Source organism: Plectropomus leopardus, chromosome 9, assembly GCF_026936395.1.
Source record: "Plectropomus leopardus strain MGB_pleo_1.0 chromosome 9, ASM2693639v1, whole genome shotgun sequence".
Taxonomy (NCBI): Eukaryota; Metazoa; Chordata; class Actinopteri; order Perciformes; family Serranidae; genus Plectropomus; species Plectropomus leopardus.
Window position 1 is genome coordinate 23,905,304 of NC_142184.1, and position 25,747 is coordinate 23,931,050.

General features: G+C 38.9%; 2 protein-coding genes across 3 annotated transcripts; both read right to left on the reverse strand.

Annotated features, from left to right (window-relative positions):
• Positions 1–244: 244 nt before the first annotated feature.
• On the reverse strand, positions 245–3,680 carry wfdc2 (WAP four-disulfide core domain 2). Of its 2 annotated transcripts, XM_042491284.2 has the most exons (5): positions 3,562–3,680; positions 1,633–1,764; positions 1,315–1,458; positions 1,044–1,181; positions 245–934 (listed from the first exon to the last, which is right to left on the reverse strand). In XM_042491284.2, the coding sequence occupies exons 2-5, from the start codon at positions 1,733–1,735 to the stop codon at positions 801–803; spliced, it is 519 nt and encodes a 172-aa protein (XP_042347218.1). In that variant the 5' UTR covers positions 1,736–1,764; positions 3,562–3,680; the 3' UTR covers positions 245–800. The 2 variants fall into 2 exon arrangements, with proteins under 2 accessions (XP_042347218.1, XP_042347220.1); XM_042491286.2 differs by lacking the exon at positions 1,315–1,458.
• On the reverse strand, positions 3,666–22,593 carry sycp2 (synaptonemal complex protein 2). Its single transcript, XM_088082288.1, has 47 exons — positions 22,439–22,593; positions 21,880–21,950; positions 21,661–21,801; positions 21,437–21,570; positions 21,240–21,342; positions 21,130–21,154; positions 20,391–20,476; positions 20,198–20,292; positions 20,066–20,100; positions 19,834–19,976; positions 19,641–19,693; positions 19,306–19,351; positions 18,984–19,088; positions 18,812–18,875; positions 18,442–18,590; positions 18,141–18,215; positions 17,693–17,779; positions 16,937–17,042; positions 16,429–16,586; positions 16,255–16,323; positions 15,891–15,930; positions 15,734–15,779; positions 15,517–15,596; positions 14,966–15,381; positions 14,746–14,870; positions 14,604–14,640; positions 14,459–14,517; positions 14,313–14,358; positions 14,132–14,175; positions 13,981–14,041; positions 13,623–13,788; positions 13,451–13,515; positions 13,172–13,357; positions 12,590–12,766; positions 12,239–12,391; positions 11,647–11,797; positions 10,735–11,042; positions 9,493–9,774; positions 9,283–9,334; positions 8,951–9,076; positions 7,828–8,003; positions 7,417–7,511; positions 6,819–6,918; positions 6,551–6,609; positions 5,385–5,463; positions 4,998–5,054; positions 3,666–4,773 (listed from the first exon to the last, which is right to left on the reverse strand). The coding sequence occupies exons 2-47, from the start codon at positions 21,901–21,903 to the stop codon at positions 4,717–4,719; spliced, it is 4,941 nt and encodes a 1,646-aa protein (XP_087938414.1). The 5' UTR covers positions 21,904–21,950; positions 22,439–22,593; the 3' UTR covers positions 3,666–4,716.
• Between the last annotated feature and the right edge of the window lie 3,154 nt (positions 22,594–25,747).

Genomic DNA, 25,747 nt, shown 5'->3' on the forward strand with positions numbered 1-25,747 from the left:
AAATAAACTAGGCTGTTTGTATTGAAATCAACCCGAGCAGCATTTTCAGATATGTGAAGTTGTGGTGTAACAATTTTGAGCTGCAGACGTTCTTGGCCACCTCTTTGCATAGTTTTGTTTTCTGCCAGTAAGCACTTTCCATTCTCAGCTTATTTCGTCATTTATTTACTCACTTAATAAGCCCCTAAAACAAATCTGTAAAACTGGAGACCTATAACCTGCAAGGTGATGAATACATAAGACATTTCTGGGGCCTTGAAATGTTTATTGGTGAAATAATGCTAAAAAACAACAACAACAACAAAAAAAACCCAAACAAAACAACCCACCCAAACTCTAGAAGTAAGAGTACAGTACATTTTTCATCCATTTAAAATACACTTGAAGATACAATAATAATACTTAATGCAGAAATACTGGCAAAAATGTTGCATAAGATTGTAAACTAATGGAAGTTCAAACACAAACATACTGTAGGTCTTTTGAAGACTATAAATGGCAGCCTACCAACTATGGTCCACCTGCAAGTTATTAAGTTCTTCCTTTTCCAAATGTTGAATACAATTTTTGTATGTACAGAACTGCAAGTAAAAGGCACTTAAAATGGCATGTTAACTATATTAAAAGGAGAACTTAACCCTCCCTCCTAAAGAATCCAGCTTTGTGCAAACCAATGCTCAAACATTTTTACCAAAGTGTGCAACTATCGGTTAAAAAAAGTGACCATACATTTTGAGTATTGTTGCATGAAAGAAACCAAACAAGTGCCCCACGTGTAGCAGAGTTGCTGAGCCATCCAATCAGCAGGGCTCACTGCAGGCATGCCCGCAGGTCGTCCTGCAGCACTTCTGCTCTCCTGGACATTGACCATCATGATAGCAGTACTCTGCGCACATGGGGGTTCCCTGAGGAAGAGCGCAGCGACCCCGCTTCACTGATGAGACAAATACATGGTGTCAACACATTGACACACTACTGCTGCAGTATTGCTGTTTTTTTTTTTTGTTTGTTTTGTTTTTTTGCCACTGTTGCTCATATCTAACCTTTGTAGGGTGCAGTGCACTCATGTCCACATCCATTGTGGCAGCACTTCTCATCATTTGGGCAGTCGCTGTCGTTAGAGCAATATTCTGCACACGGTCCTGAGCCCCATTTCCTTCGAGGACACACTCCTGGCTTGGCTGAGGGCAGAAGAGAAATTATTATATTCAAAAAGGGCTAAAAATTTAAAAAGACTGTCCATGCTTGATTCCCACTTCAGTTCAGTCACTGAGGTTTAAAAGCAGAGAAAAAGTTCAACTTTGTGGCTCGTACTGAAAGCAGGAGGGACACAGACAGCTCCACAGTCAAAGACACAGCATTTGTGGTCAGCGGGACAGTCTTCATCACACACACATCCCTTATGTGATGGGACAACATTTAGGCGACGGGGGCAGTGGCCTGGTTTGGGAAGAATCACTGAGAGAAAGAGGCAGTGAAGCAGAACAGGAGACACATCAGCTGTGGTCACTGGGATAACAATGTAGGTGTGTGGCTGGGTTTTGTAGTCAAACACTCCAACGTGCACAAAAAACAAAGTACACAGAATATTTGCAGATTGCACATTAAAAACTTAAGTTAAAGCAAACGTACCTGTTAAATTGCCGTCAGCTCCTGCAGCAAAAACGATGTCAAAGTGCACGAATGCACCAAGTGCCAAAATCAGCGCACAAACCGCCAACCAGTGGTGCTCCATGTTGACTTCTTTCTCGCAAGAATGTGCTCCTGTTTGGACAAATATCCCAGTACACAACCTGCAGGCTGAGGAGCCCAGGCACAGGACGCTGGGTCCCTGTGCCTGTAGAGTTACACTCCTGTCTCTGCACTTTTAATTAAATGATTTCTACATCAGTTTGCATTTTTGAAGGTTGTTCTTGTACACTATATAGCAATCTATATTTTGTTGTGACTTAAATGAAACTAGAAAGCTGACAAAAGTATTATCAAGAATCATTTTGTCACAGAAAAGCATCTGGATGCTCTAAACGCTGCGAACTCTGATAACTAAAGTTTGACTATAGTAACATTTTAAAGGTTGTTTAGACAGTTCAGGTATAATATCACACACATGCATTAGCTACGACTGTATTGTTGAGCACGTTGTGGTAAATAAGGTTGTCTATAATTCATCAGCTCTTGCTGTTATTATGTCTCTGCACTTCACCTTAGTGCTGCTATTCATGCTCTTTCAAGCGAAGAACTTTATGCTGTTACCATGGTGTCTACAGGTATCACACACACACACAACCACAAATTTAATGTTTTTTATGACCTTTAAGATAATTTTTAACCAAACTGGAACTTTTGTTTTTCTTTAGACAAAACATCTTATTCAAGCATTGCGGTAAGCATAAAGGTTAGTATATGTGGTTTCATGCAAAGGAAGATAAATGTAGGAACTAATTATTAGAGTGAGTTAGGCTGCATTTTACCATACAGTAAGTGTAACTATAAAGTAAAAAGACAGTATCATACCGTGGCCCTGAGGGTGAAAACACTACATATCTGAAAACATTACACACATAAAAAAAATAAAAAATCCCAAAACAAAACATTTCAGAAAAAACAAATCCCAAAATGCTAAATTTTCCAAAGCGCTACAACTACCATAATTTTTGAAAAAAACATTGAGAAATGAAAAAATGGAAAAAGATAAAATATCTGCAGTAATTAAGATCTCCCAAATTTAAGACTATTTAACAACTTTTAAGGCCTAAGATGTATAATAACACTTTAATGACCTGCCATCACCCTGTGTTACATTTAACTAGGGTGCATTTTACCAGTACAATGTTTTTGTCTGTATTGGCTTATTTTCCTGCGCTGTGACTTGAATTGTCACTTGTAACAATCAGTGTTATGTATCTGACAATAGATTGTACAAATGTATTTCTCTTTCTCCCATGCATAAGAGTTGTGAGTCTGACCGTGTTGCCATCTGTTGGCAGAATCAGGAGTTACATGCTGTTAAATGGAACTTAGTTTAGTCTGACAACAGCAAACACTGTCCACGTCTTAATGTTCTTTTTACTCTGTCAGGGATATCAGGGACAAGCAGCTCAATTTGTTACTTGTCAAGACAGGTTTTTAGGGATGAGATAAGTGGACTACTCATCATTAACGTTAATGCACAACTTAAGAACAGCTCTTTCCAAGTAAAGTCAAAATATGCCAGCAATTTGGAAAGGAGGGACATGACTACATACCATCACATCCCCTTTTGAAAACAGTGGAGACTATAACAGGACAAATAATTTGAATAAGTGCAGAGCAGAAGGGAGGTCCTCAAAATGTGGAGAAAGATGGAGCAAAGTGGTTTTTCCAAACAAATAGATATCAGTCCAACAAAACAAGGCCTCCCACCTCTGAGAACAAACAAACCACAGCCCTAACTTACTCATCTAAAAAAGAACTTCACCAAAACAACTAAAATAGCAGCACAAACCAATTATCCTATCGCTTCAAGACAAAAAAACAAAAACAAAATACACAAATGAAAAGTGTATAGGGTATGCAACTTACCTACTATCCTCAACTTTACATTACATCCATATAATTGGTTAAGTTTGCTCAACTGAGCGGCATCTCAGGTTGGCCAAGCACAGTAAATCAAGAAGAACGACCTCTTTGAGCGTGCTCCTTTTTATTGATGAGCCCAAATGATGATTGGCTAGCTTGAAGTCTGAGGGAGCCAATGAGCAGGCCGGCCTGACTGCACAGGTGGAAACCAGTCAGGTTGTTATCGCCTGGAGAGAAAACAGAGACAGAAAGAGAGAGAGAAGCAGGGTGGAAGAAACAAAACACAGCAGGCACTTCTCTGCTGGCACATAACACACACTGATGAAAAGAACTGCTCTCACAATATTTTAATTAAAAGGAACAAGAAGTTTCAGTTAAAGGCTTAGTGATGTCGTTGCCTGGAGCACAACAGTTTCATTCACTTTTATCCTCGCACTCTTCTCATGCATGTGACCAGCTTTATTTTTCTTAACTGATGAATAATGAGTCACTTGGACTGTGGACAGACGGAGCGACAGACAGATAGACAGATATACAGACAGACAGATACGGTCCATCATTGTCTTCACTGAAAAGAGAAAAGCCTTTATAAGCACCCCTTATCTTTAAAATACAAGGTCTGTTTTAGGAATGGCTCCTCTCATTTTTATTTTAAATTAGAATAATTTTAAAAACAATTGAGATTTTTTTTCCATTCTTAACTAACCAGGAATCAGGAATTTGTATCAAAAATATCACAGAAACTCTCATTACCTTAACTTACTTTCAAAGAACAATTAAAATGACTGAATGTATAAATTCCTTCAAATAATAATATATATCAGAATAGTGTAAAATTACTAATAAAAACAGATACCAACAAACATCAGAATAAAATCACTTAAAGCTTTCAAAAAATAAATAATAAAATGACTGAGTTTATAAATTCCACCAAATAATAAATATCAGAATAGTGTAACATTACTAATTAAAACAGACAAGATACCAACAAACCATCAGAATAAATTCACTTGAAGCAGATCCTGGAACAATCAACACTTCAAACACTTGAAATGAAACGAGCACAGCTGAAGTACGCAGCTCAGCGAGCATCACAAGGTGAAATAAACAACTGTGTCTACAGTGCAGAGACCTTTGGCAGCTCTGAACGAGGCTCCATCAGGGGAAAAACAAAGCGTGCAGACCTCTCTTTACACTCTGGACCTCCTCTTCTTGCTACAAAAGGTACATGAGAAGAAAAGGAACATTTATGATACATACTTCATTTAAATCCTTACACAACATTGTCTGAGTCATGAACTCTCCCCAGACTGTACGTTACATTCAGGATTTCAGATGAGGATTGTAGTGCTGACAGAGTGAAGGACACTGAGTGAAAGCCAGCGTAGTTGTTGTGGTCTGTTCCACACTGAAGAGCCACCTGCGTGGCGTCTACTCACCATCTCACTGAGGAGTCTGTCCTGAACTGACTTCATGTCTTTTCTCATTAGGCACATCTGAGAAGAGCACACAGAGCAGCAGGGATTTTAGGGCGGTAACACAGAATATGACACATTCAGGGCAAGCAGGGGACGAGTTGACACATTAGACCATGAGATAAGCAAAACGTTATTCAGGCCACCCAGCAAATAATCATTGGACAGACAGGTTGACAGGCAGACGTGACATGCTCTACTAAAAAAAAAAGATGAACTGTGAATGAATGTTCTTCATTCATAGCCTCCTGAGCTTCAGATTTACACAGCTAATTACACATCTAACACTCAGGCAACACAATGGAGCACGAATTAGATGTGAGCTGTGAACTTTAGGTCTGAGGATCACACCTGGGATGAGAATAATCTCTCCTCATACTCCAAACTGTGACACACGTTATTCTGGAGGGCTTTCTTCAGCGTCTCATTTCTGGAAGGAAGGAAACAGACGATCACACAACCAAATGAGGGAGAGACGAAGAAGGTGAGAAAACACACGAGCTCAAGGTAAAGGACAAATGTAACTATACTGTTGGGGGATGGGGGGTGAGGGGGCCTGTGATGAATTCTACAAATGTGGAGAAACATGGATCTGATCAAGACTGAAAAATAAACTCTACAGTTTGGGGGAAATAATGTGGACAAAAAGAAGCAGCTCGTCCATCTCACAGCATCACTGCTCTGAATCATGAAGACAGTCAGATAATATGTAAACGAGGTGCTTTCAGCAGAAAGAACTGAGACACTCATGTATGGCTAGAAGAGACAATGAACAGGGTCAAAAGAATGTATGCTTTGACCGAAATTAGACAGAGGGGAATATTTGTTAAATCTGATCTTGTCAAGTTAAAAGAACAATGTTGAAATCCTGCTTTTATGAGTGCCCCGTTTCATGTGTGTAAGGACACTGTTTGGCTCATATGTTAATGAAAATATGGGGAGAGGAGAGGCATGCTGATGAATCTGGATGCTCTATATTAACTCAAAAAATCAAATACTTTGTGATCACTTATTTAAAGCAACAATAACCAAAAACCTGTGTACAACAAAATGGTCCTTTGCAGACAGGGCAGCGCTGCCCGGCTGGATAATAGTAGGGACAAGCTTGCTAAATAAACAGTGAACTTAGTTAAATCATATGAAGAAACACTGGCCACATCCTTTCTAGCTCAGTGTGCATATCTGGCTTACGATGATAAGCCTGAAGAAGAATTTATTTTCAGTGCTTTTTAATCCATGTTTCCCTGAACAAGTGTGAGAATATTTGGCATTTACTATTTGGAGTATTTGGGCTTGTCAGAACTGGATTGATAAGAGTGTAGCAGAAAATCAGAACTAAACAAACAATGTGGCTTTTACAGTGCTCTGTCTCTCTCTCTCTCTCACACACACACACACACACACACACACACACACACACACACACACACACACACACACACACACACACACACACACACACACACACACACACACACACACACACACACACACACACACACACGCCAAAAATCCACCTTATGGTTTCCTGCTCCTTGTAAGAATGGAAAGCCACAACCTGCTTTTGCCAGTAGATCTGTGGAAGAACAGAAACCAAACACTGATCAGAAACTGCTCAAACAAGCATCAAGAACACATTATATTTAGTGACGGTCGCATCTGACTGATTATTGTATGATGCAATATTTTGTTTGATGATGCTACTGTCCTCATTCTCCCCCAAACATGTTGAAAAAGTGTGTCTCTGTGTGTAAAAATGAAAAGAGCAGAGAAGAAGAGGCATACAGCGAGGTCTTTCTCCATGTTTTTCAGCACAGTGTCATTCTGCTCCAGTTTGCGGATCTCTTTCAAGAGGACGTTCTGAACCTCTTCCAGCCTCTGAGTCCTGTTAAGAGGAGACAGAATAAACCAATGCTAGGACTGATCTGTTTTGTTTGTTTTTTACACATTAACATTAATATATATATATGTAAACATTCATGCAATACACGTATCTACATACATGCTGAGTAAATATCACTAACATAAGACGATCAGAAACTCCCATTTATTTCTATTTAAACTTTTTTCTTTACCTTTTAGAATAAATTTATCTTGAAGATAGTAATTCACTGAAACTAAACTAATATAAATTTTGCCAAGCACTACAGTGATGTTTCATAACATATTTCAATCATCTTGAAAACCTCAAATAATTTTGAGAGGGGATAAAGGTAAAAGGACTGCCTGTTCAGCTAGCCAATCTGCCGCCTGCTGCCAGAACGATGTAACAACAGGACAATACCAAAATAAATGCATTACATCCATCTCTTCATCAGCACAAAATCTACTATTATCTCTAATCAGCTTTTATCATCAGTTATTTTGACCTGACCTAACTGACCTGTTTTTGGTAACTTGTATGTTGAGGGAGGAGACATGTTGCTGGACGGTCTTTAATGACTGCTTGTTGTAAACTTCCACCATATTATGACGATTCTGAAAACAAATTCATTTAATAGATCGTGGTTCAGTTAGGCCATCATTAAACAGCATTTCAAGATTGTGAAAACATAGCTGACGAGATACAAAGTGCTCAAGAGAACGTGTGAGAAAACACTGCTCAAAAAGCAGCTTTCTAAAAGACACAGGGTCATCCCTCTTAACACAAAACGCACATTATTTTTTTGTTGTGTTGTGCCTTCTCTAAGTCTTTCATAATGTAGATAATGAGTCAGTGATGAAGTAAATGCTGCATGTTCTCCTTCCCTGTTGATGAATGAAATGTGCGTGCTTGTGTGTATGAGTGTCCGACCTGAAACTTCTTCTTCAGCTCAGTGCTGAATTGCTGGCACAGGTTACTTGGGTTTACAGCAATTTTTGGCAATTTAAAATCTTCATCCATGTCCATGTCTGCCTCCCAGTGACTGAAGCTCATCGTGCGGGAAGACGTCACGTGGCTCATCTCATCCACAGGAGACACCTCAGCGACTGAGGATAACAGACAGATCGATAGCGTTAACATCCCCCCAACAAAACTTTAAATCATACACTTGCATACAGTGTTTTCTTCCAAAGCTAAAAAAAGAATGCATTGAATATTTGAAAACATAAACGTCTCTGCAATGTGATTATCTAAACAAGACAATGATGAAAAAGATTTTTTTTTAATTATCTCAGCTATTACAAGAAGTACTTTGCTGTTGGTATACATTTGGTCAAATATGCTCATGTTTTGCTCCAAAAAAAAAAAAAAAAACAGCATGGCAACAGCCTAAATTCCAAACTCAAGTCTTCAATATGGCAGTCCACAAAGCAATGGGTGACATCACGGTAGGTAAATCCATTACTTATACAGTCTATGCATTGGACACACACACATCATTTAGCCTGCTTTCCTCAGCTTCTAAATAACTTTGCTCTCTCCAGCTCTGGGCCTGACCACAAGGTCTGGTTGTTGAATCAATGAGGAAATACACGTATGATCCCACACAGGAGACACTGTGATTACTCAAGGTAAAACTAGTAAAAGTGGCCACGTTTAAGACTTTAACACGTTTAACACTGCAATTATGGATCTCTGTTATTACGTTAATTGTGTAACATATAGCATGTAAATGATGAGTTAGCAAGTACCTTATAACCAAGATTCCTGATGAACTCTAGCTTAACTAAATCACAGAATATCTCAAATATACAATCAAACCAAAGAAACAAGTTTTGTTGGTTGATGAAATGACACGATCTTCATGCTGTCAGACAACATGGTGACATTCATAATACTTGCGTCTGTTAAAGTATATGTTTTTCATGTTTACATGAGCATTTCTCTGCAAGCAAGGCGCTGACTTCCCAATAGAAGTTAATGTATCAGAACTTTGGAAATTCTGTTCCCAACTTAACTGACAAGTATTTACTTAGCAGGTAACCGGACTTACAGGACTTGAACAACTTCCTTGGTTTCATTCGAGGAGAACGCTGCCCTCTCATTTTGCTTTGCTTCCTCTCTTCCTTCTCATCTTCCTCAGAATTACTGGACGAGATGTGGCGCTTGCGACTAGGTCCTGTGAGAAGAACCAGCAGCTATAATACATTACCCAGTATACAACTGTTAAACACAGAAAACAAATCAGTGATTTGACCGTGGGGGGCATCATTATATGGAATTACATTAGAGGAAATATTATGTTGAATTGCAACATTTTATGTGCAGATGGGACCAATCTGCAACTGTAGCACCTGACAAAGCTTAACACAAAAGGTCTTTTACCTGAGATATGAAGCTGTTCAGAAGTCGGGTCTCGGTCTGAAGATGGTGTTTTCTGTCACGACGGACAGTGATGCATTAGTTGGTTGTTTGATGACAAAAGCTGTTTTAAAATTATAATAATTAACTGACGGAGTTAATGGTTGTTCAGTGCATCTAACTATCCAATTATAGCCAGTTTACCATAAAACATAAAGTGTGGTAAAGCCCTACCTCTGCTTTATGAGGCACAGCCGGGGCAGGAGCGGGGCTGTCCTTAACTCTACTAATGAGTACTGATGACTTGGACGACTGGCTCAGTGAAACCCAGGACGCTGAAGACACTTTACTGAAGCCATAGTGGCTCCCCTGGTTGATGGTGTCGTCAAGGAATGGAGACTGAGGAGGAGAGGGCATGGATGGCTTGTCCTGCTCGAGGAGTGTGGATGTCAACAGTGGTCGAGTGGACAAAGGAGATCGACCTGATGAGGGTCGACACTGCTGGATTGGACTTATCTGGAAACAAATAAAGGAATGGAGAGGGACAGAAAGTGATGAGAAAATAATGGGCAAGAAGAAATATGGCCACCCGTTTAGTCGTTATCTAATCACGTCTGTCATGGATTCAGGACAGTAGAATGACAGACATTTTCAACAATGTATTAAGAGGCACAGATGAAGAGCTGCAGTGCTATTATCTGCTCTGTCTGGACTTAAATGGGTCATTTTAATCAAGTTGCTTAACCATTTAGAACACCATGTGCAATTCCAACAGTTTCTGCGTAATTACATGACGCATTTATGAGGGAAAGTTGAATCTCTTCACACTCAAAGTAACACACACACTCCTGAGAATGGCTTGGTAAAACCTCCGTCCTCTATTGTTAACCCTAACAACTGTTAGCTGTTGAGATTCAATGTAACCAAACTGCTTTAAGAGCAAACCCAAAAATGATTGTTTATTGGGGGAAGTGCTACTTCTTTACTTTCTCTGCCCACGTTTTCTCAGCTGGCCTGGGAATTTCAACCAGCAATGTCTAGGTCACATACCTACTTCCTTAAATTCTAGGTTACTGATTATGAAGGCCTTCAGTCATCTAATAACTCACACCTCCGTTCATATCACTCTAGTGATTCTCACGCGACTGTTGAGTGACGTCAATGACTTCCATGTGGTGTAAAGGTGTGTGTGAATCACTAAAAGATGTTAAATACCAGAGAACTCCCCACCAGTCACCAGAACTGGTGAAGACTCTGAGATGAGCAGTTAAACATTTTGAAGATTATTAAGTCCAGTTGCATTTGACAACTACAACATAGTTTTGGCTGCACTGTCCGGATACTGTATCTATCATTGGGGTGAAAGGGAGCATGGGGTGTACTGTGCTACATGAAATAATTCTGAATGTGATTGCAACCTTTATCACATATATGGCCATGAGAACTACATAGGGTGTCATAAAGATGCTGTTTTACCTCTGCTGCACTCAGTCCAGTGGGAGCACCGGGTGCAGAGGTTTGACCTCTGGGGGTCAGTGAAGGGAGAGAAGGGATGGACTGGATGGATTGAGTCTTGGATGAGCTGTGCTTCTTTTCTCCACTGTAGAAAGAGGAGGGCCTGAAGTCTCCCTTACTGCTGACTGTAGAGTGAAGTTTGGGTAGCAGGCGGATTGGCGAAGGGGTGTCCTTGCAGGGAGGGTCCGGGGAAGCAGGGAGTGGGGATCCTTGTGGGGTGAGGAGAGGGGAGCGGGTCAAACCCAAAGTTGGGGCAGACCTCTCAGCAGCTGTGAGGATCCAAAATAAATACAGATGTTTAAGCAGCTGGCCTCAAAAGTTGCAGAGAGAGTAGAAGGTCAATATATACATGCTTTTCTGCATGAAGGTGAGTGACAATGCATTTAGTACAAACAGATTAATACACACATTTTACACTTTTACAGGGAGTTAATACAAGATATCTCATGACTGGCACTTGGCATAATAAATAATCCCCAAAGCCAGGTGCCTTGACTTACTCGAGTTAGTTTACATGCAGAGTTGCTACAGTAAGTGTAAATCAAACATTATCTTGCTAAACGATCTTTTTCAATGATAGGAAACAAGTTTTGTAAGTGTCAAAAGGGCTCTTCACTAATATACTGCTCTAGACCTTTCTCTGTTTGGCATGTTTGTTGATTTTTACTTTTACTATTCCCTGAGTTACTGCCTTTGCATTGTCTGTCAAAGCACTCAGTAAACAACTGTTTTGAAAGATGCTATATAAATAAAGTTATTATTATTATTATCATTATTATTATATTTGGCAACTGCAATGGAAATCATTTAACCCACTATGAAACATGAACTGATGTTAGCAAACAATTGGTAAGTGGCTTTCCAAAATCTTACATCTCATCGTCTCGATCGCAGGAGGGGACGGACAGAAAGAGGACTGGCGGACAGCCAAGGACTCCTTTAATCCATTCATCTGTTCTTGAGCAGGAATGGCATTTTTCTTTTTCAACTTTGAAAGTTCTGGAAGAACTTTCTCAGGTTTCTGCTGTTGAGGAACAAATTGTTTCTTGATCATCAAAAAAAAAAAGACATATACCTCAATGGGAGCATTAATGTTTAAAGAAACAGCCCATTCTCAGCTTAATATAGCTATAGAGTGGCATGATTTTTTTTCCCTTTTGCTTTGAAATGATATACAGTATGCTGTATTTAGATATGTAATGTATACTTATCAGCTGAACATGCTTTAGGGATGTTTCTAATGTTTCAGCTAGCCATTCATTAATGCCATGAAAGTGTGGTCTACACTGAATAGCATATAATTTTCATAATGTATTTTTCTTTGCAGAATTGAACATTTGCCCAATGGGAACATTAACAGAAAATCTCCAAAAATAAAGCTTATATCATCAGATGTGCTTAATTCACAAAGCATATTGTTCAAAAGGTAAGCTGGAATGACCTAAACTGAGGGCTGGGGTCCCACCTTGAGACCAGATGGCTTTTTCAGATCTGACTGATTGTTTTTTTCCAGTCTCCTGTTTGTATCCGTGGAATGTTCAGGTTGTTTTCTCTTCTTTGCTTCTGGAGCCTCCAAATGGGTTTTCTCAGTCTTCCCGTGCTGGCCTACAAAATATTTCTATTGGCAGAAAAACCAAAAAGGAATTAAACATTTAAAGTCTACTGCTTTTCTTTGACATACTGTCAACAAGCTAAGCATGATTTTGCTTCAGAAACATTCACTCTAGAAACAGTATTCACATTTTTCAAATGCCCACTAGCCACAGTTGTTGCCTGATTAAAATGATATCACATCAATAATACCAAAGTTTCATACCAAAGTGGGTGGCTGCTCTGACTTCGACTCCACCTCCACCTCTGACCGGCTGCTACGATAGTTGTTCTCCACATTCACATAACTCTTGGTTGTTTGCATGCTGGCAATCTTTTTCTTTGTCACTTGATTTGCCGTGTGAGTTTTATCAGCATTCTCCAGATGATTAGTGGAGGAGTGCTATTATTATGAGGACAAAGACAGTATGATTTCAGTCTATCTCCAACAGCATTATAATTAGATAACATTAATGTTTGACATGTTTGTACAAAACTCACTGCAACTGTGTGACAAACTACGTGACACCTTTGACTGCATGAGAGATTGTATCATTCACTTTTGAGCTATTTGGAGTTAAGATGTCTCTTACTCTTACTTCTCTCTCCCACTGATCTGTAACATTATTTAAATTAACAATACATCATAATTGGTATATTGGGCAGATCCACAAGACTTAATAACTCAGATGGACACTGAAGATAAAATATTCTGATCAGGACAAACCTAATTTTATAGGCATGTGCATTCACAATAAGAGCGACAACCAGAAAAGAAAGTGACATAAGATAAAGAGAAGTATTTTACCTTTAAAATGGGAGGCTCCTCTGATTCTGACTGGCTGTCATCAGTGTCTGGCTCCTTGTAGTTCTTGGCAGAGGTGGCAGCAGTTCTCCGAGGCCTCCTGCCTGCTGCAGGTGGTCTACTGGGTTCTACTGTTGGCTTTACTGCCTTGATTGGCTGCTCTTTTCTCCTCTTCACATCAGGCTTCTTCTGATTACACAACAGTGACACACTGTGGCTGTGAGTGATAGTGCATCACAGGCTTGAGGTATATTATGTACAAAAAAAACAACACTGCCTTACCTTAATGGGATTGGTAGCACTGTTTACAGGTTTTGGAGAGGTTGGGGGTAGACCTGGGGATTCAACTGTAATGAAAGAAAGCCTGATTTGTTTATGGAAATATCATGTTTTTAAATAACTATCAGCATTCAGTCCCCCGATTGTGAGCAAGCGTGTGAGTTTATTGGCCTACACGAAGTATGAGGTGACACAGCTTTAGGCTTGACGGGTGCCTGTCTGGAGTATTTGGCAACTTTGGGTTTATGTTTTCTGCTCGATTCCCTCAGCCAGCTGACATCTGTTGTGACATAGTCAGTGTCTGTGTCACTGAACAGATGCCTCTTCACATAACGCTTCTCCTGCAACACACAAGGTCGTAGAAGACAGGGAAGGAAAAAAAGAAAGAAAGAAAGAAAGAAAGAAAGAAAGAAAGAAAGGGAATGCTGCATAATTGCTCTAATCAGAGACATAAACAGAGACACACGAAGTGTTTCTCCCAGCTTCAACTTTAATACTTTTAATAAAGACATCACAGTACAATTAAAGTATACCTTTACCACAGGTTGTTTTTTCTTGGTTGTGCTGTGGAGTGCTGAGGAGTCATGGATGCCACTGTCAAACAATACAAGGAATATGAAATTAATTTTTAATACAAAATTTTAACAAAAGGCTTCTGTCTCAAAGGTTGCATGTCAGACCTACCTGCTTGATATGGCTGAGATGTTGTTGAAGGTTTTATTCTTCCCCTAAGGAGCAACAACAAAAACTTTAAACACCCCACAGTGGCATACTGAGTACTCAGGTATAATACATTTAGGCATCAATGTATACAGTTACATCGGTTATTAGTAATCATCTATTATTAGTTATTAGTAATATTTACCCCAGCACTTAATGGTGAATCGCCGCTGAATGCGAAAACATCTTTTCTGTACAACAGAATAAAAGGTATTAAATGCGTCTCTAAATGCACTGAAATACACAAAAATATCAAAATGTCCCTCAAATATTTTAACTGAATTAAATGACCTCTGCCTTGTAGAGTTTGCTGTGGTTTTGTTGTTGGATTTCATGAGGCATACTTCTCTCTATAGCAGATAAAGACCATATTTAGAAAATCAAGCAGGAGAAAAGTAACAAAGTTGCTCCTCACCATATAGTAATAATGACTTACTTTAGCTGTTGATGACCAGCTCATATTGAAGATCGGCCTATAAGATAAACAGTCAACAAGCAGCACAGTTATGCTAACAATGACATTTGTTCATTTACCTCTGTACAACATATTGTTGCTTTACAATTAACATTTTGTATACCTGTTGACAAGAGGAGGAATCCAGCTCTGAGGGATAATTTCTGCATCTTTTGCTGTGGATTTGGTGTTACTCTCATAACGGCTAGAGATGAGCTTCACCATGCTGCCTGCAACCTCTGCATCTCTCTGCACAGAGACAGAGAAGGTGTGAGAATTGCAATATACAACATTAATAATCTCAAAATAGTCTGTAAGATGTTTTGAGCCTACAGAAATCATACCTTCTCTTTGCTTGAAAGGTCCCAGTTAGTGTCAGCCTTAACATTATGTGGTACTCTCTTGTGCAGAGCTTCTGTTGTGGTGGTCTTAGCTGGAGCTTTGATTAGAGCTGCTTGTGCCTCCACTGACATTTGACGTTTGATTTTCCCTTTGGCCGAGCCCTTTCTCTGGGTCTGCTGTTCTTTGGGAGCACACCGTTTTGAAGCGCAGTGCTCCACAGAGCCTCTGCCTTTAGCCTCTCTGATATCAGATGGCTCCTGAGGTGCAGGATCTGGGTTCCTCTCATTGAGGACCTGCTTCAGGCGCTGGGTGAGTTCTGTATGAAATTGCTTTTGGCCAACTGAGCTTGAGCCTGAAACTGACAATCTCTGTGCTGAGGACAGGCTCTCCTGCTGTCGCTCCAGACTTGAAAGAGACTCTAAAGAGAAAAAAGAATATAATTTCGAAACAAAATACAAGCTTGATGACAACAACAACAACAGTTTTTTCTTAATAAACAAAATATTCCGTAACATCTTCGATAGTGAAGATATTTGATGACCTCTTTGCTTACCAGGTCTTGTTAGAGAATTGATTTTCTGTGTGGGCATCATTAGCATTTCAGAGACTGACAGTTTGCTCCAGTTTAAAGATCTGATATCGGAACAAATATATGTTAAGATATACACACTATATATACATACTGTATCAACAAAAATGCACAACATTACCAATCAGAGAATCAGCTACTCTGATGGCAGCAGATTTGCAAACAGTGTGGAGGTTCTTACATGTTTCTCCCAGTTGTGGGTTGGGTGTCAGGCACGTAATTGGGCTCTGTAAGTAAAAAGATCAGTGGATGGCTCAAGAGTCTCTGAAGAAACACAATGTAGCGGTATTTTCTGTCTAAGCTTAAGTCCACAGCAAGTCACTATAGCAATACAATACCCAGGAGCTGCTCCTCTCCCTGTTCAGTCAGTGGTATGCTCTGTGAGGCAAGCAGAGACAAATGTAAAAGAATGATATATTTTGTGTAAAAACAATTTCCCTTCTATGGATTACACGAAAATATACCAGTTATGCCTGACAAGTTGGGACCAAAAACCTCAAATATTATCTGGGCCTAGGGTCATCAGATTATTTCTTAAACTTAGCACATGTAATTAGTTAGGACACATAACTATTTAGCAGGTTCAAAATTTCAATCACCCCTTCATACATGTATACTGAAAACAGTTCACAGTGATTCAACAAAAGTAGAAAACTCTTAACTAAAACTTTATTTATAAATATATTAATCTAGTGAATATACCTTTCTGTTTTTGCCAACCTTGTTCTTGTTGGACAGTTTGGAAGCTGTGCTCTGTAGAGATGTAGCGCTCTGAGACAGACACCATGAATTTAATCACAATCACATTTTGCATATTGTGATGTCAAATTTTGGGCATGCTGAGTTTTAATGAAGTAAATTCAGTATGTGTCATACCTGCTCTGTCATGCAACCTGTTATTGCGCAGTTAGGTGTTGTGCCATTACTGCAGGTCTTAGCAGCTGTCCTTAGCTTTGCCAGGTTAAGCTCACCTTGCCTGTCACATGAACGGACCATCTCCAGAGATGGTTTCTCTTTACCTTTGGCTGAAGTGTCTAAAATAGAAAGAAGAACATAGCTGAGAGCTGAATCAGCAAGCTTTGCTTTAATTCATTTTTGTACAAAATAAAAATGAAAGTAAGAAGTTATCTTAATTTGATTTATTCCAATCTATAACCACTTTTTTTCTCTGACTTTGTGACATAGTAGAATCTCTCCTAACTGTTAAATCCACAACCTTAGGGTACAGTGATACACTGTTAAAACAAGAGGCTCTGTATTAAGAAACATATTTTTTAAAAAAGGAATAGCAATGTAAATTTAACTTATTTAAAATTTTTAGACTTCTAAGGGTTGATGATACAATAAACACAATAAGACTGGTGTTACAGCAATATTTTCGTACTTGTCATCACAGCAGAGAAGGTTTTGACACCATGTACACTTCCTCCTGCACTGCCGCTAATGAAGGTAGTCGACTCTGAAATCTTCATCTTGGTTGGGGTCACCATCTGAATGGAAAATCAGAATGACTGTGTGAGTTTTTGTGTGTGGCCTCCGTAAATGGTCAATTTAAATGTGACACTTAAAGGATTTATTTTTTCTTTTTTTTTGTAGCCCCTTCCACATGGAGGTAACAACACAAGATGTAGAAAATGTACAGCCAATAGACTCAATGTCTTCAGTGTCAACAATTCCTTGGTAGGTAAACTGCTTGTAAGCAAAAGGCTTGAACCTGATACGTTGGTTTCCTTGCTCTCTGCGCCCCTGCTGGCCTTGACTGCTAGTTTTTAAGCCGTTTCGGCTTAAGATCAAAGTGTCAGGTGCATACTTGCAAAGTTGCTACCAAAAGCAGCACTTTAAGTCTTTTTAACGATCCTTAATCCTCTCTCCCTCAAACAATCTACTGATGGGTCATTTTTTATTGACATAAACATAATCTACTTAGGTTAATAAGATAAAATGTACAAATTTACATTGACTATATATCAGCTAAGTTAGTATTAATAACTACTGTAGATGCAAAAATCCAAAAGACCTGGAGAACCTGGTTGCGCATGTTTCTGAGCTCACTAACTGTCAAAGATGGTTGTCACTGACAAACCTATGCATTCTTCAGAACATTAAATACACAGTAAACACAACTACAAATGTCTTTCACCTGTGCAGGTGCAGATGGGGCAGGTAAAATGCAGGGTTCAGTATTTTTCTCACTTTCACTGAGGGATATCTGACTCTCTGGAACAACCTGCAAGCAGAGTGGCATGCAGTGAAGACACACAAATACCTCATGCTGATTTGGACTATTTCATCGCTTTTTTAAAATGTAAAAGCCCTTCTAATACAATATCACAAATAACGGAAACCTAATTTCTTATACCTAACACTAGTCATACATTTTTTTGTCTGAACCCATATCCCATTTATTGAATGTAACTTACACCTTCCGTCCTGACAATTTGATCTAAGCATATCTCAAAAAGGAGCCGGCCCCATCCATAAATAGACAGCTGCCCCAACTGTATCCATTTGTACAATTTGCCTATGCAATGACCACATTGATCACAGCTGTATACTGACAGTATAATGTTAACAGACAGTTTTTTTACCTGCGATATGTTATCTTCCCTCATAATTTTAATGGTAGTCTTCACAACAGATGCGGTTGTCTTCCCCACAAAGCCCTGACACGAAGAGATGCTTGTTAATGTAAACTGCTAAATTTATTATAAACACACACTAGACTCTATTGAGATAAAAAGCAAGAATGCTGTGGATTCAAACCTTTTTTGTCACAGGAAGCAAAGTTCTTCTCAGTGTCACATTTTTGTATTTTGTTGACACAAAAATACAGATTATTCTTACTAACACTTTGGCTTATATGGATGAAGTGAATAAGTCATGACCTACTTTGTTTTTGCTGTGTCCATAGACAGTACGAGCAGCCTGCAGAATGTCCAGGGAGCAGCTGAAGTGGATGGTAAGACTTGATCCTTCCACCGCACCCACGATCACCACCGTTGACAACTTTAACTGCAAGACTTTCCTCTTGCCCTCCTCTGAAGATAAAGAACACTCTGTATTATAGTTTCACTCTCTCACTTATGAACAAACACATACACAGACACATAAGCATAAATACTTTCAAGACACGGCCAGTCACATGCAAATCAAAAAGGAGACATGTAATACCGTAATACACTACACATAATAGTGTTGAATATTTGGGTGAAGGGCTGAGCGAGTATATGCAAATGCAGTGCTTTTGTACTTTTATTACCTGTGACAGTGTAGCTTTGGACTTCATTGTCATTGATACATATTGTTTCCCACTGGCCCTCCTGCTTGAAGAAGAAACCGCTTTACTATAAGCTCGAATAGACATACATCTACTATTGATTATGTAAATGTTGCACTTTAGATTCTCACTTTCAGGATTTATTCTGAGTTACCTGTGCTTCCTCATCAGCCAAAGAGAAGTAAAAGGAGATGCTGTGGCTATCAAGGTTGAAGTCGATCCAAAATTCTTCCAGCTTCTCATCAGTGGGCATCAGCAGCTGACAATACAACCACATTCTTTGAACCCATCTACTAATTCAATTTCAAGTAAATTACGGATTGTGACATTAACCCTTAAATGTAAACAATCTCAACACTTAAATGAACAGTTAATTGTAACATTAAGACAGAAGGTTATTTATAAGTTTGTTACCATTGCCTGAATGTGACATTTTCTTCCTTTTTTTGAACTACAGAAATGCTGTTGATACTAACCTCATGCTTGTCCAGATAAACCTCCAAACAAGGATAGGAATACACTCTATAGTACAGAAAGGACATTGTTATTCAAAATGGGTGTCTTTCACCGCATGTGTCCTGTACCTTCATCCCATCAAAGACCCCAAAGTACAGTTTCTATTTAAAAAATGTATTGAAAGGATGTTAGAAATTAGCTGACACAGAACGACACTGGTTCATTCTATCGGTGCGTGATATCACTGGGTAGCGAGGTAAAACTTTCACCAAAAGAGTCACCTTAATTCATTATCTAATTGTGCTAGAGTCAAGGGTGTAAAATAATAATTACAGTAAAATTTACATTTGTGTACCTTCTCCTGTCTCCTTGCATCCCGTTAACCAAGTTCAAAAAGTTGCGACAATCCTGAAATCACACACACGTTTATTAAATTCTATGTAGCTGAGCTCCTTTAGTTATATTAATGTAATACAGTACCACTGTAGTGCAAAAAATATACAATGAAAGGTAAAGGTGATGCACTTGGACAAATCAAACATTTTTACCGTCTCAAACTCAGAATCACGGATCTTGACAAAGGCACTCGCTACATGCTCCATGCTGAACCACTGATCAGCCCGCTCCTTCCTCTGGTCAGGAGTGGTCATTCTGCACAATGCCTCCATCAGGCCTATCTGCAAGTCGTAGTCTGACACAAACAAATGGTGTTGTACATGTTTTGTGTCTATGTATGGTTCTGGGTGAGGAGAAATGGCACTATTCATAAAAGATACTTACCACCACCCTTCAGTATCTGACCAGCGAGCTTGATCCTGTAGAAATTTAAAGAACAAGCATCTTAAGAGTGTGTGAACACAGTACAAAATGAGTAATAATGATCCTTACTATGAGGAAACTACCATGACATACATGATATCTGAGGCCTCCTGTGATATTAGAATCTTTCTCTCTTTCTTAAGCTCCACTGGGATTTTGTCCAGAATTAAGTTGAATTTCCGAATTGCCTGTAAGAACATTATTAAAAAGTGAAATTATGAGCAAATACCTGACTCACAGTTTTTTAATGCATCTCCAAAAAATGGTTATAGAAACCATTTCAAACCTCTTTTTGGATCAGGATGTAGATTCTAGGGTCTACTGCCAACCGACCAACAGGATACAGAAATGACTCTGTGATTTTGTATGTTCCTGCAAGAAACATGTGCAGCATAATGTAAACAGTTCAAGTTTCTCTTATATACTAAGACTCCTCACAAAAGGTGATGTCGTCCTCAGAGGCTTGTTTGACAAAGGCTCATTGTTTGAATCCTTTGGCGCAATGTTTTAGTCTATAAGTACCCAAATTACCCCAAAACAATCTTAAGGGCACCTCATTTGATAGCGCAATCACACCAGTGAGATAAAAATAACAAATTTTTACACTAGCACAAGGAGAATTTAACACTATTATTTGTTGAACAAACATAGAGACTCAAAGGTAACGTTTAGATGACAGCAACATAAAGCATATTTACTTCAGAGTTGAGGCTTAATCTTTTGTACTATTTACCTCCATATTTCATAACTTTACATTTTTTATCACCAGTACCAACTTATATGTACTGGTATTTACTGAACTGTTAACAGCTGATACAAAAAATTACATCTTAACTCTGGAGTAAATATGCTGTGTGTTGCAGTTATTAATTTCATGTGTTACCCTCTCAAGTAATACTGTGACTTTAAGATTACACTGTTACATAAATAATGTAGTTTCTACATTATAACATTTGCTTATTCAAGGGGAAATATACTCCACCTGACATAAAAAGACATTAAAAAAAAGAAATGCAAAAACATACCCTCTTTGCTTGCTTCATGAACCACCTGTAGCAGGAAGGAAAGAAAATAGTTTTACAATATGAACACTAACATGAGTGGTACATCATTCTGTTATTAGATATAAACTCACCATTAAGGCATCAAAGAAGTCCTCAGAGAGGTTGAATAGGGTCTCGTCCCACTGGGGGCCACACAGGATCCACAGTTGCCTGCATTTCTCAAACCACTGAACCATGTGAACAAAATAAAGTTCAATCAACAACTGTCAAAGTATATTACTTATGCAGCACTCACACAGTGTTTGTCTGTGTGTTTGGAAGTGGACTTATCTTTTTGAGCAGGCCTTGAGCTATCATTCCTGACAGTCCTTGGGAGCCACCAGGTAGTTTCAGGTTCTTCCCACATTTGTAGAGGATAGCGAGAGCCAAACTGGCTGTTTTGGAATCTTTTTTATCCAAACTCTACATAAAAAAATCAGATATGGTTTTATTAAACCTAAAAACAATAGGGTGACGTGGCATTTAAAAGTAAGTGTGCTGGCTACATCTCACCCTGCTGACAAGTTTGTCCAATTTGGTGAGAAAATGTTGGGAACATTTTATCGGGGTCCCCTCGTATATGTTGCTTTGAAAGAAAGCATCCAGTGCTTGGACATCCCCACTCCTTAACACCTCATCAACAACTTTCTCCACCTGTGCATGAAAATGGTGAATAAATGTACTTTTCAACAGCAAAGTAATGTGAGCTTTATTAAAGGCGTGATCTCCCACCTGAGTGTTAGGCCTCGGTGCCATTGTTCCTTCTGTTGAACAGCTTTACTGCAGCTTGTCCTCGGCGGTCTCTAAAAAGACTAATGTTAAAAATATATTGCAAACACCAACTCGCTAATCTTAACGCCACTTCAACAATAATTAACATAATGTAAATAACGTCATAGCCTCAACTCTAAATAATGTAAACTCCATGGGCCACTGACTGGCTCAATCGGAGTCTTTTTCGAAACGTTGACAAAAGGCTCTTGAGCTCACTTCAGTTGGCTAACAGAGACAAGCTAACCTCGTAACATTTGTCTGTCTCTTTTAAGTAACGTTGGCCACGGTTTTACACAGAGTTGTACATGAGCTTCATAGCTTTATAACTGAGATAGCAGACGTTTAACACAACTGTTATTGTGCAATTAATGAATTCACAACTTCATGGTTTGCTAACAGACGTTAGCTTTCCTGCTAATGCTAACGTACCTAACATTCCCTCTCATAGCTAACAACGTCAACGTCCAACAGGCACCACAGAACTAATTTATTTTATTAGTCTTTTAAGGTTACTTACCGTGATGTCAAATATCGCCAGGTCTCATGACATGATACCTAATGTTTTTCAGTTTTGAACACAGACTGTAGTCTATGGTTTTGACAGGTCCAGCCCTAACCGCGCGAAGTATTTTCACTGATCACGCATGCGCGCGACAGGTTGCTCCTCTAATTCAAAACCCAGCAGTTACCTCAGTCCTCAGGCACTGTTCAGATGATGAAGGAGAGGAGCCTGGGGAGGTTTCTGTCCATAGTTTAGATTAAGTAGACGTCGGCTCCTGTGTTGGATAGCTTACATTAAAAACAAGCCCCAGTTCTCATATTGATGAAACAAAAATTATTTTGTTGGTATTCAGCAACCTCATTTCCCAAGAGATCATCTAACTACTCCTGAGAGCTGCTGCTGTTATGGTAGCCTAGCTACATGTGCTGATTACAGCAGTTTATTCCTATCAGCTGAAACAAAACAGGCAAAACAAGGCTACGCTTAATATATTTTGTCACTAAGAATGTCACTAACAGTTTTTCATAAAGATTAATAACATTAAGTAACCAGAAAACTCATTGAGTCACTGAAGTTGGCTGGCCAGGAGAGTAGGAGGGTCTTCAGCTTTCATTAAGGATAGCATACACAACCAAAAATATTAATAACATTATGCTCTACAAGCAGAACATTATGTGGAACTGCACTTTATTATTGAACAAAACATGCATTAATCTTATGATTCATTAAAACTGTGTCTTTGCATGGTTATGGCATTGGGTTGACAGCAGTTGAATCAAAAATGAACTCTGAATACAGAGCAAAATGATTCAGCAGACCAAATTCTTTTAGTGTATAAAACTAATTTTGACTGAGTATTTATGTAACGCTCAGTAGATGTCACCTCCATTTAATGTGTCCACATTTAAGTGATTTTTTTTAAATGCCAGGACAATCAAATCATAGTGTGCAATTTTAAATAAGAAAGTACAAAACAGTGGCACAGTGGGCATCAGGTAGAAGTGCATTAGGCCTAGTGTTGGTGTAGCTGACGAAGTCAGTCGAGAGTTGACATTTTATGTTCAATCCAACTCGATTCAAAGAAATCCTCTGTAAGTCTAACAAAATTAACATTTTATGTCACAATGTAGTTTGACATATTTTTAGCCAGCATCTTAAATGAAGTGCGCCATGTTGTCCTTGTATTATTTGGGCACAGTGAGCTTGTTGTTATGGCAAACTAACTTACAACAGATTTTTCAACTTGAAGCATTTAAGTCAGCTTGATAGTCATGAAGGGCCTTGAGATACTGCTGTAAGAGCTGGACACCTTGAGAAATCTTCTCATATCCAAAAAACTACTCACTATCCATTTCCTGTGAGAACACCCTTCCTGCTCACCCATTGCAAAGCTGGGATCCCATCAGCTGTGACACTGATCCCTTTATTGTTGGTCATTTTTGTTCAGTTGTCTGAGTTGTGTTCTCTTTACATTTTATGTAATGGACTTTAATGGACTTTCATTAATGGTCAGTTGAATGTACGGCCTGCAAGCATAAAATGAATATATTGTTAGTTTTGACATATGGTGCTTTTAATGTATGTGTGTGTGTGTGTGTGTGTGTTTATTAAATAGGTCTATCATATAACATCATTATAACAAACATTTTCTTCATGAGAAGTGTTAAACAACATGCAGTACCTATTATAACCTCTGGGTGGGTGTCTCCACTTGAAGATCTCATCAACCAGAGCCTGTTTTTTAATCTTCTACCAATCTCTACATTATTACTGAAGTCAAATAAGTCCTATAATATAATGTGATTACAGCTGGACAGAATTCGCTTTCTAACAACAGACATGTTTCAGTATCAGTGTGATCATAGGTATGTGTTAAAAACTGTAGAAATGACAGAAATGTCCAACAATGTGTGTAAATCCAGATGATAAAATCTGATATAATTTTGGTCAGATCTGATCCTTTTCGTGAAATATCTCTTTTCAGTGTCTCTCAGATGTTGCAATGTAGTGTAACTATGTAAATATATTCTGTCTGACTTTGATTTGATTGACAGGTATCCCCCAAACCCTGAAACAGGGAGAATCCAGAGGGTTATTATACAGGGTGCAGTGAGCAGTGAGGAGCAATTTTACCCCCAGGAGCGGAGACACCATGCAATTTACATGTTCAACTGCATTGCTTATAGCACGCTCAGTAGCCAATGGGGTCTTAGCTGTGAGCTTTTCAAGACCAAATATCTGTTGTTATTCTCATTTACTTTCACATACTATCTGACATATCTGACACATGCAAGGGATTCTGTTCATGTGTTTGCATATCCATATACTCACAACACATGTCACATTTTTTCATAACTTCATGTTTTTTAAAGATATATATTTTATTTTGCATTCTCACCAAAATCAAACCTTAGAAACAGCTTGTGTCTGCTGCCACCCCTCCCTCTCCACTTGCCCATTTTTTTTCTTTTTTCCTCGTCCTTGGGAATTCAATCATGGAATAATGTTGCTGGAAACCTTTCCTCTATGTATTCATGTAACAAGGCTTGGCTAGTGGGTGTTATTGTATGTCCTTGAAATGATGTAGATGCTATCAGTTTCACTGCCGGCTGTGAATGCTGAACACGTGAATGAGGTGGAGGAAAAGAGATGGTTCGGCATGACTGTAAGTGAAAGTTCGAGCAGGTGTGGTGACAACTGGAGTTGTGGGAAATCTGCCCATTTTTACAGCCTCCTCGTGGCTTTTCTATTGTCACCAAAGACAGGCTCATAGATGGAAGATGGAGATGAACAATAGCAAATTGATATGCTTGCATAATAGGACCAAGGAAAGGAAAAATATGGCTGACAAGAAGTAAAATAAAGATATGTCAGCAAGTATTAATAGTAGACTGCAGTTTTTTCAGCATGACTAAAAAAATCCAATATACCTCTTATGTGACATCAGATCTAGCAGTAAATTTTAAACCAAATTATTCTTTTGAGGGCATGGAAACAGCCACACATATATTTTAATGGGTAGTATCAGTTACACAAATGGATATAGTGTTTTAGAAACAAATAATAATTTGTGCTAGATTCCTACGCAGGTAGAACAGAAATCTGTCGGGCCAAAGTCATATGACAAACATGATAAATGGGCATAATTCGCCACACTGTGCTCATATTGTTTCCAGACTGACCGAAAACAAGTTTTAATGTCACCCCTTGACCTCATGGCCCCTCCCCCCTTAGCTCCCATTGTCAACCATGTATTACATTGTGCATTAACCTGCCATTGACCTCTGTATGCTAAACCCAATTGCCATATTATCTCCACCGTAA

Bases quoted from the DNA above. Each gene is read 5' to 3' on its own strand.
- wfdc2 (XM_042491284.2), bottom strand. From the start codon at position 1,735: ATGGAGCACCACTGGTTGGCGGTTTGTGCGCTGATTTTGGCACTTGGT. The intron at 1,182-1,314 runs GTACGAGCCACA...TTCTGCCCTCAG, and splicing joins CTGTGTCCCTCCTGCTTTCA to CCAAGCCAGGAGTGTGTCCT. The intron at 935-1,043 runs GTTAGATATGAG...TTGTCTCATCAG, and splicing joins GTGCACTGCACCCTACAAAG to TGAAGCGGGGTCGCTGCGCT.
- sycp2 (XM_088082288.1), bottom strand. From the start codon at position 21,903: ATGGCACCGAGGCCTAACACTCAG. The intron at 21,802-21,879 runs GTGGGAGATCAC...TTTCATGCACAG, and splicing joins CACCGAGGCCTAACACTCAG to GTGGAGAAAGTTGTTGATGA. The intron at 18,216-18,441 runs GTAGGTCATGAC...TCTTCGTGTCAG, and splicing joins ATGGACACAGCAAAAACAAA to GGCTTTGTGGGGAAGACAAC.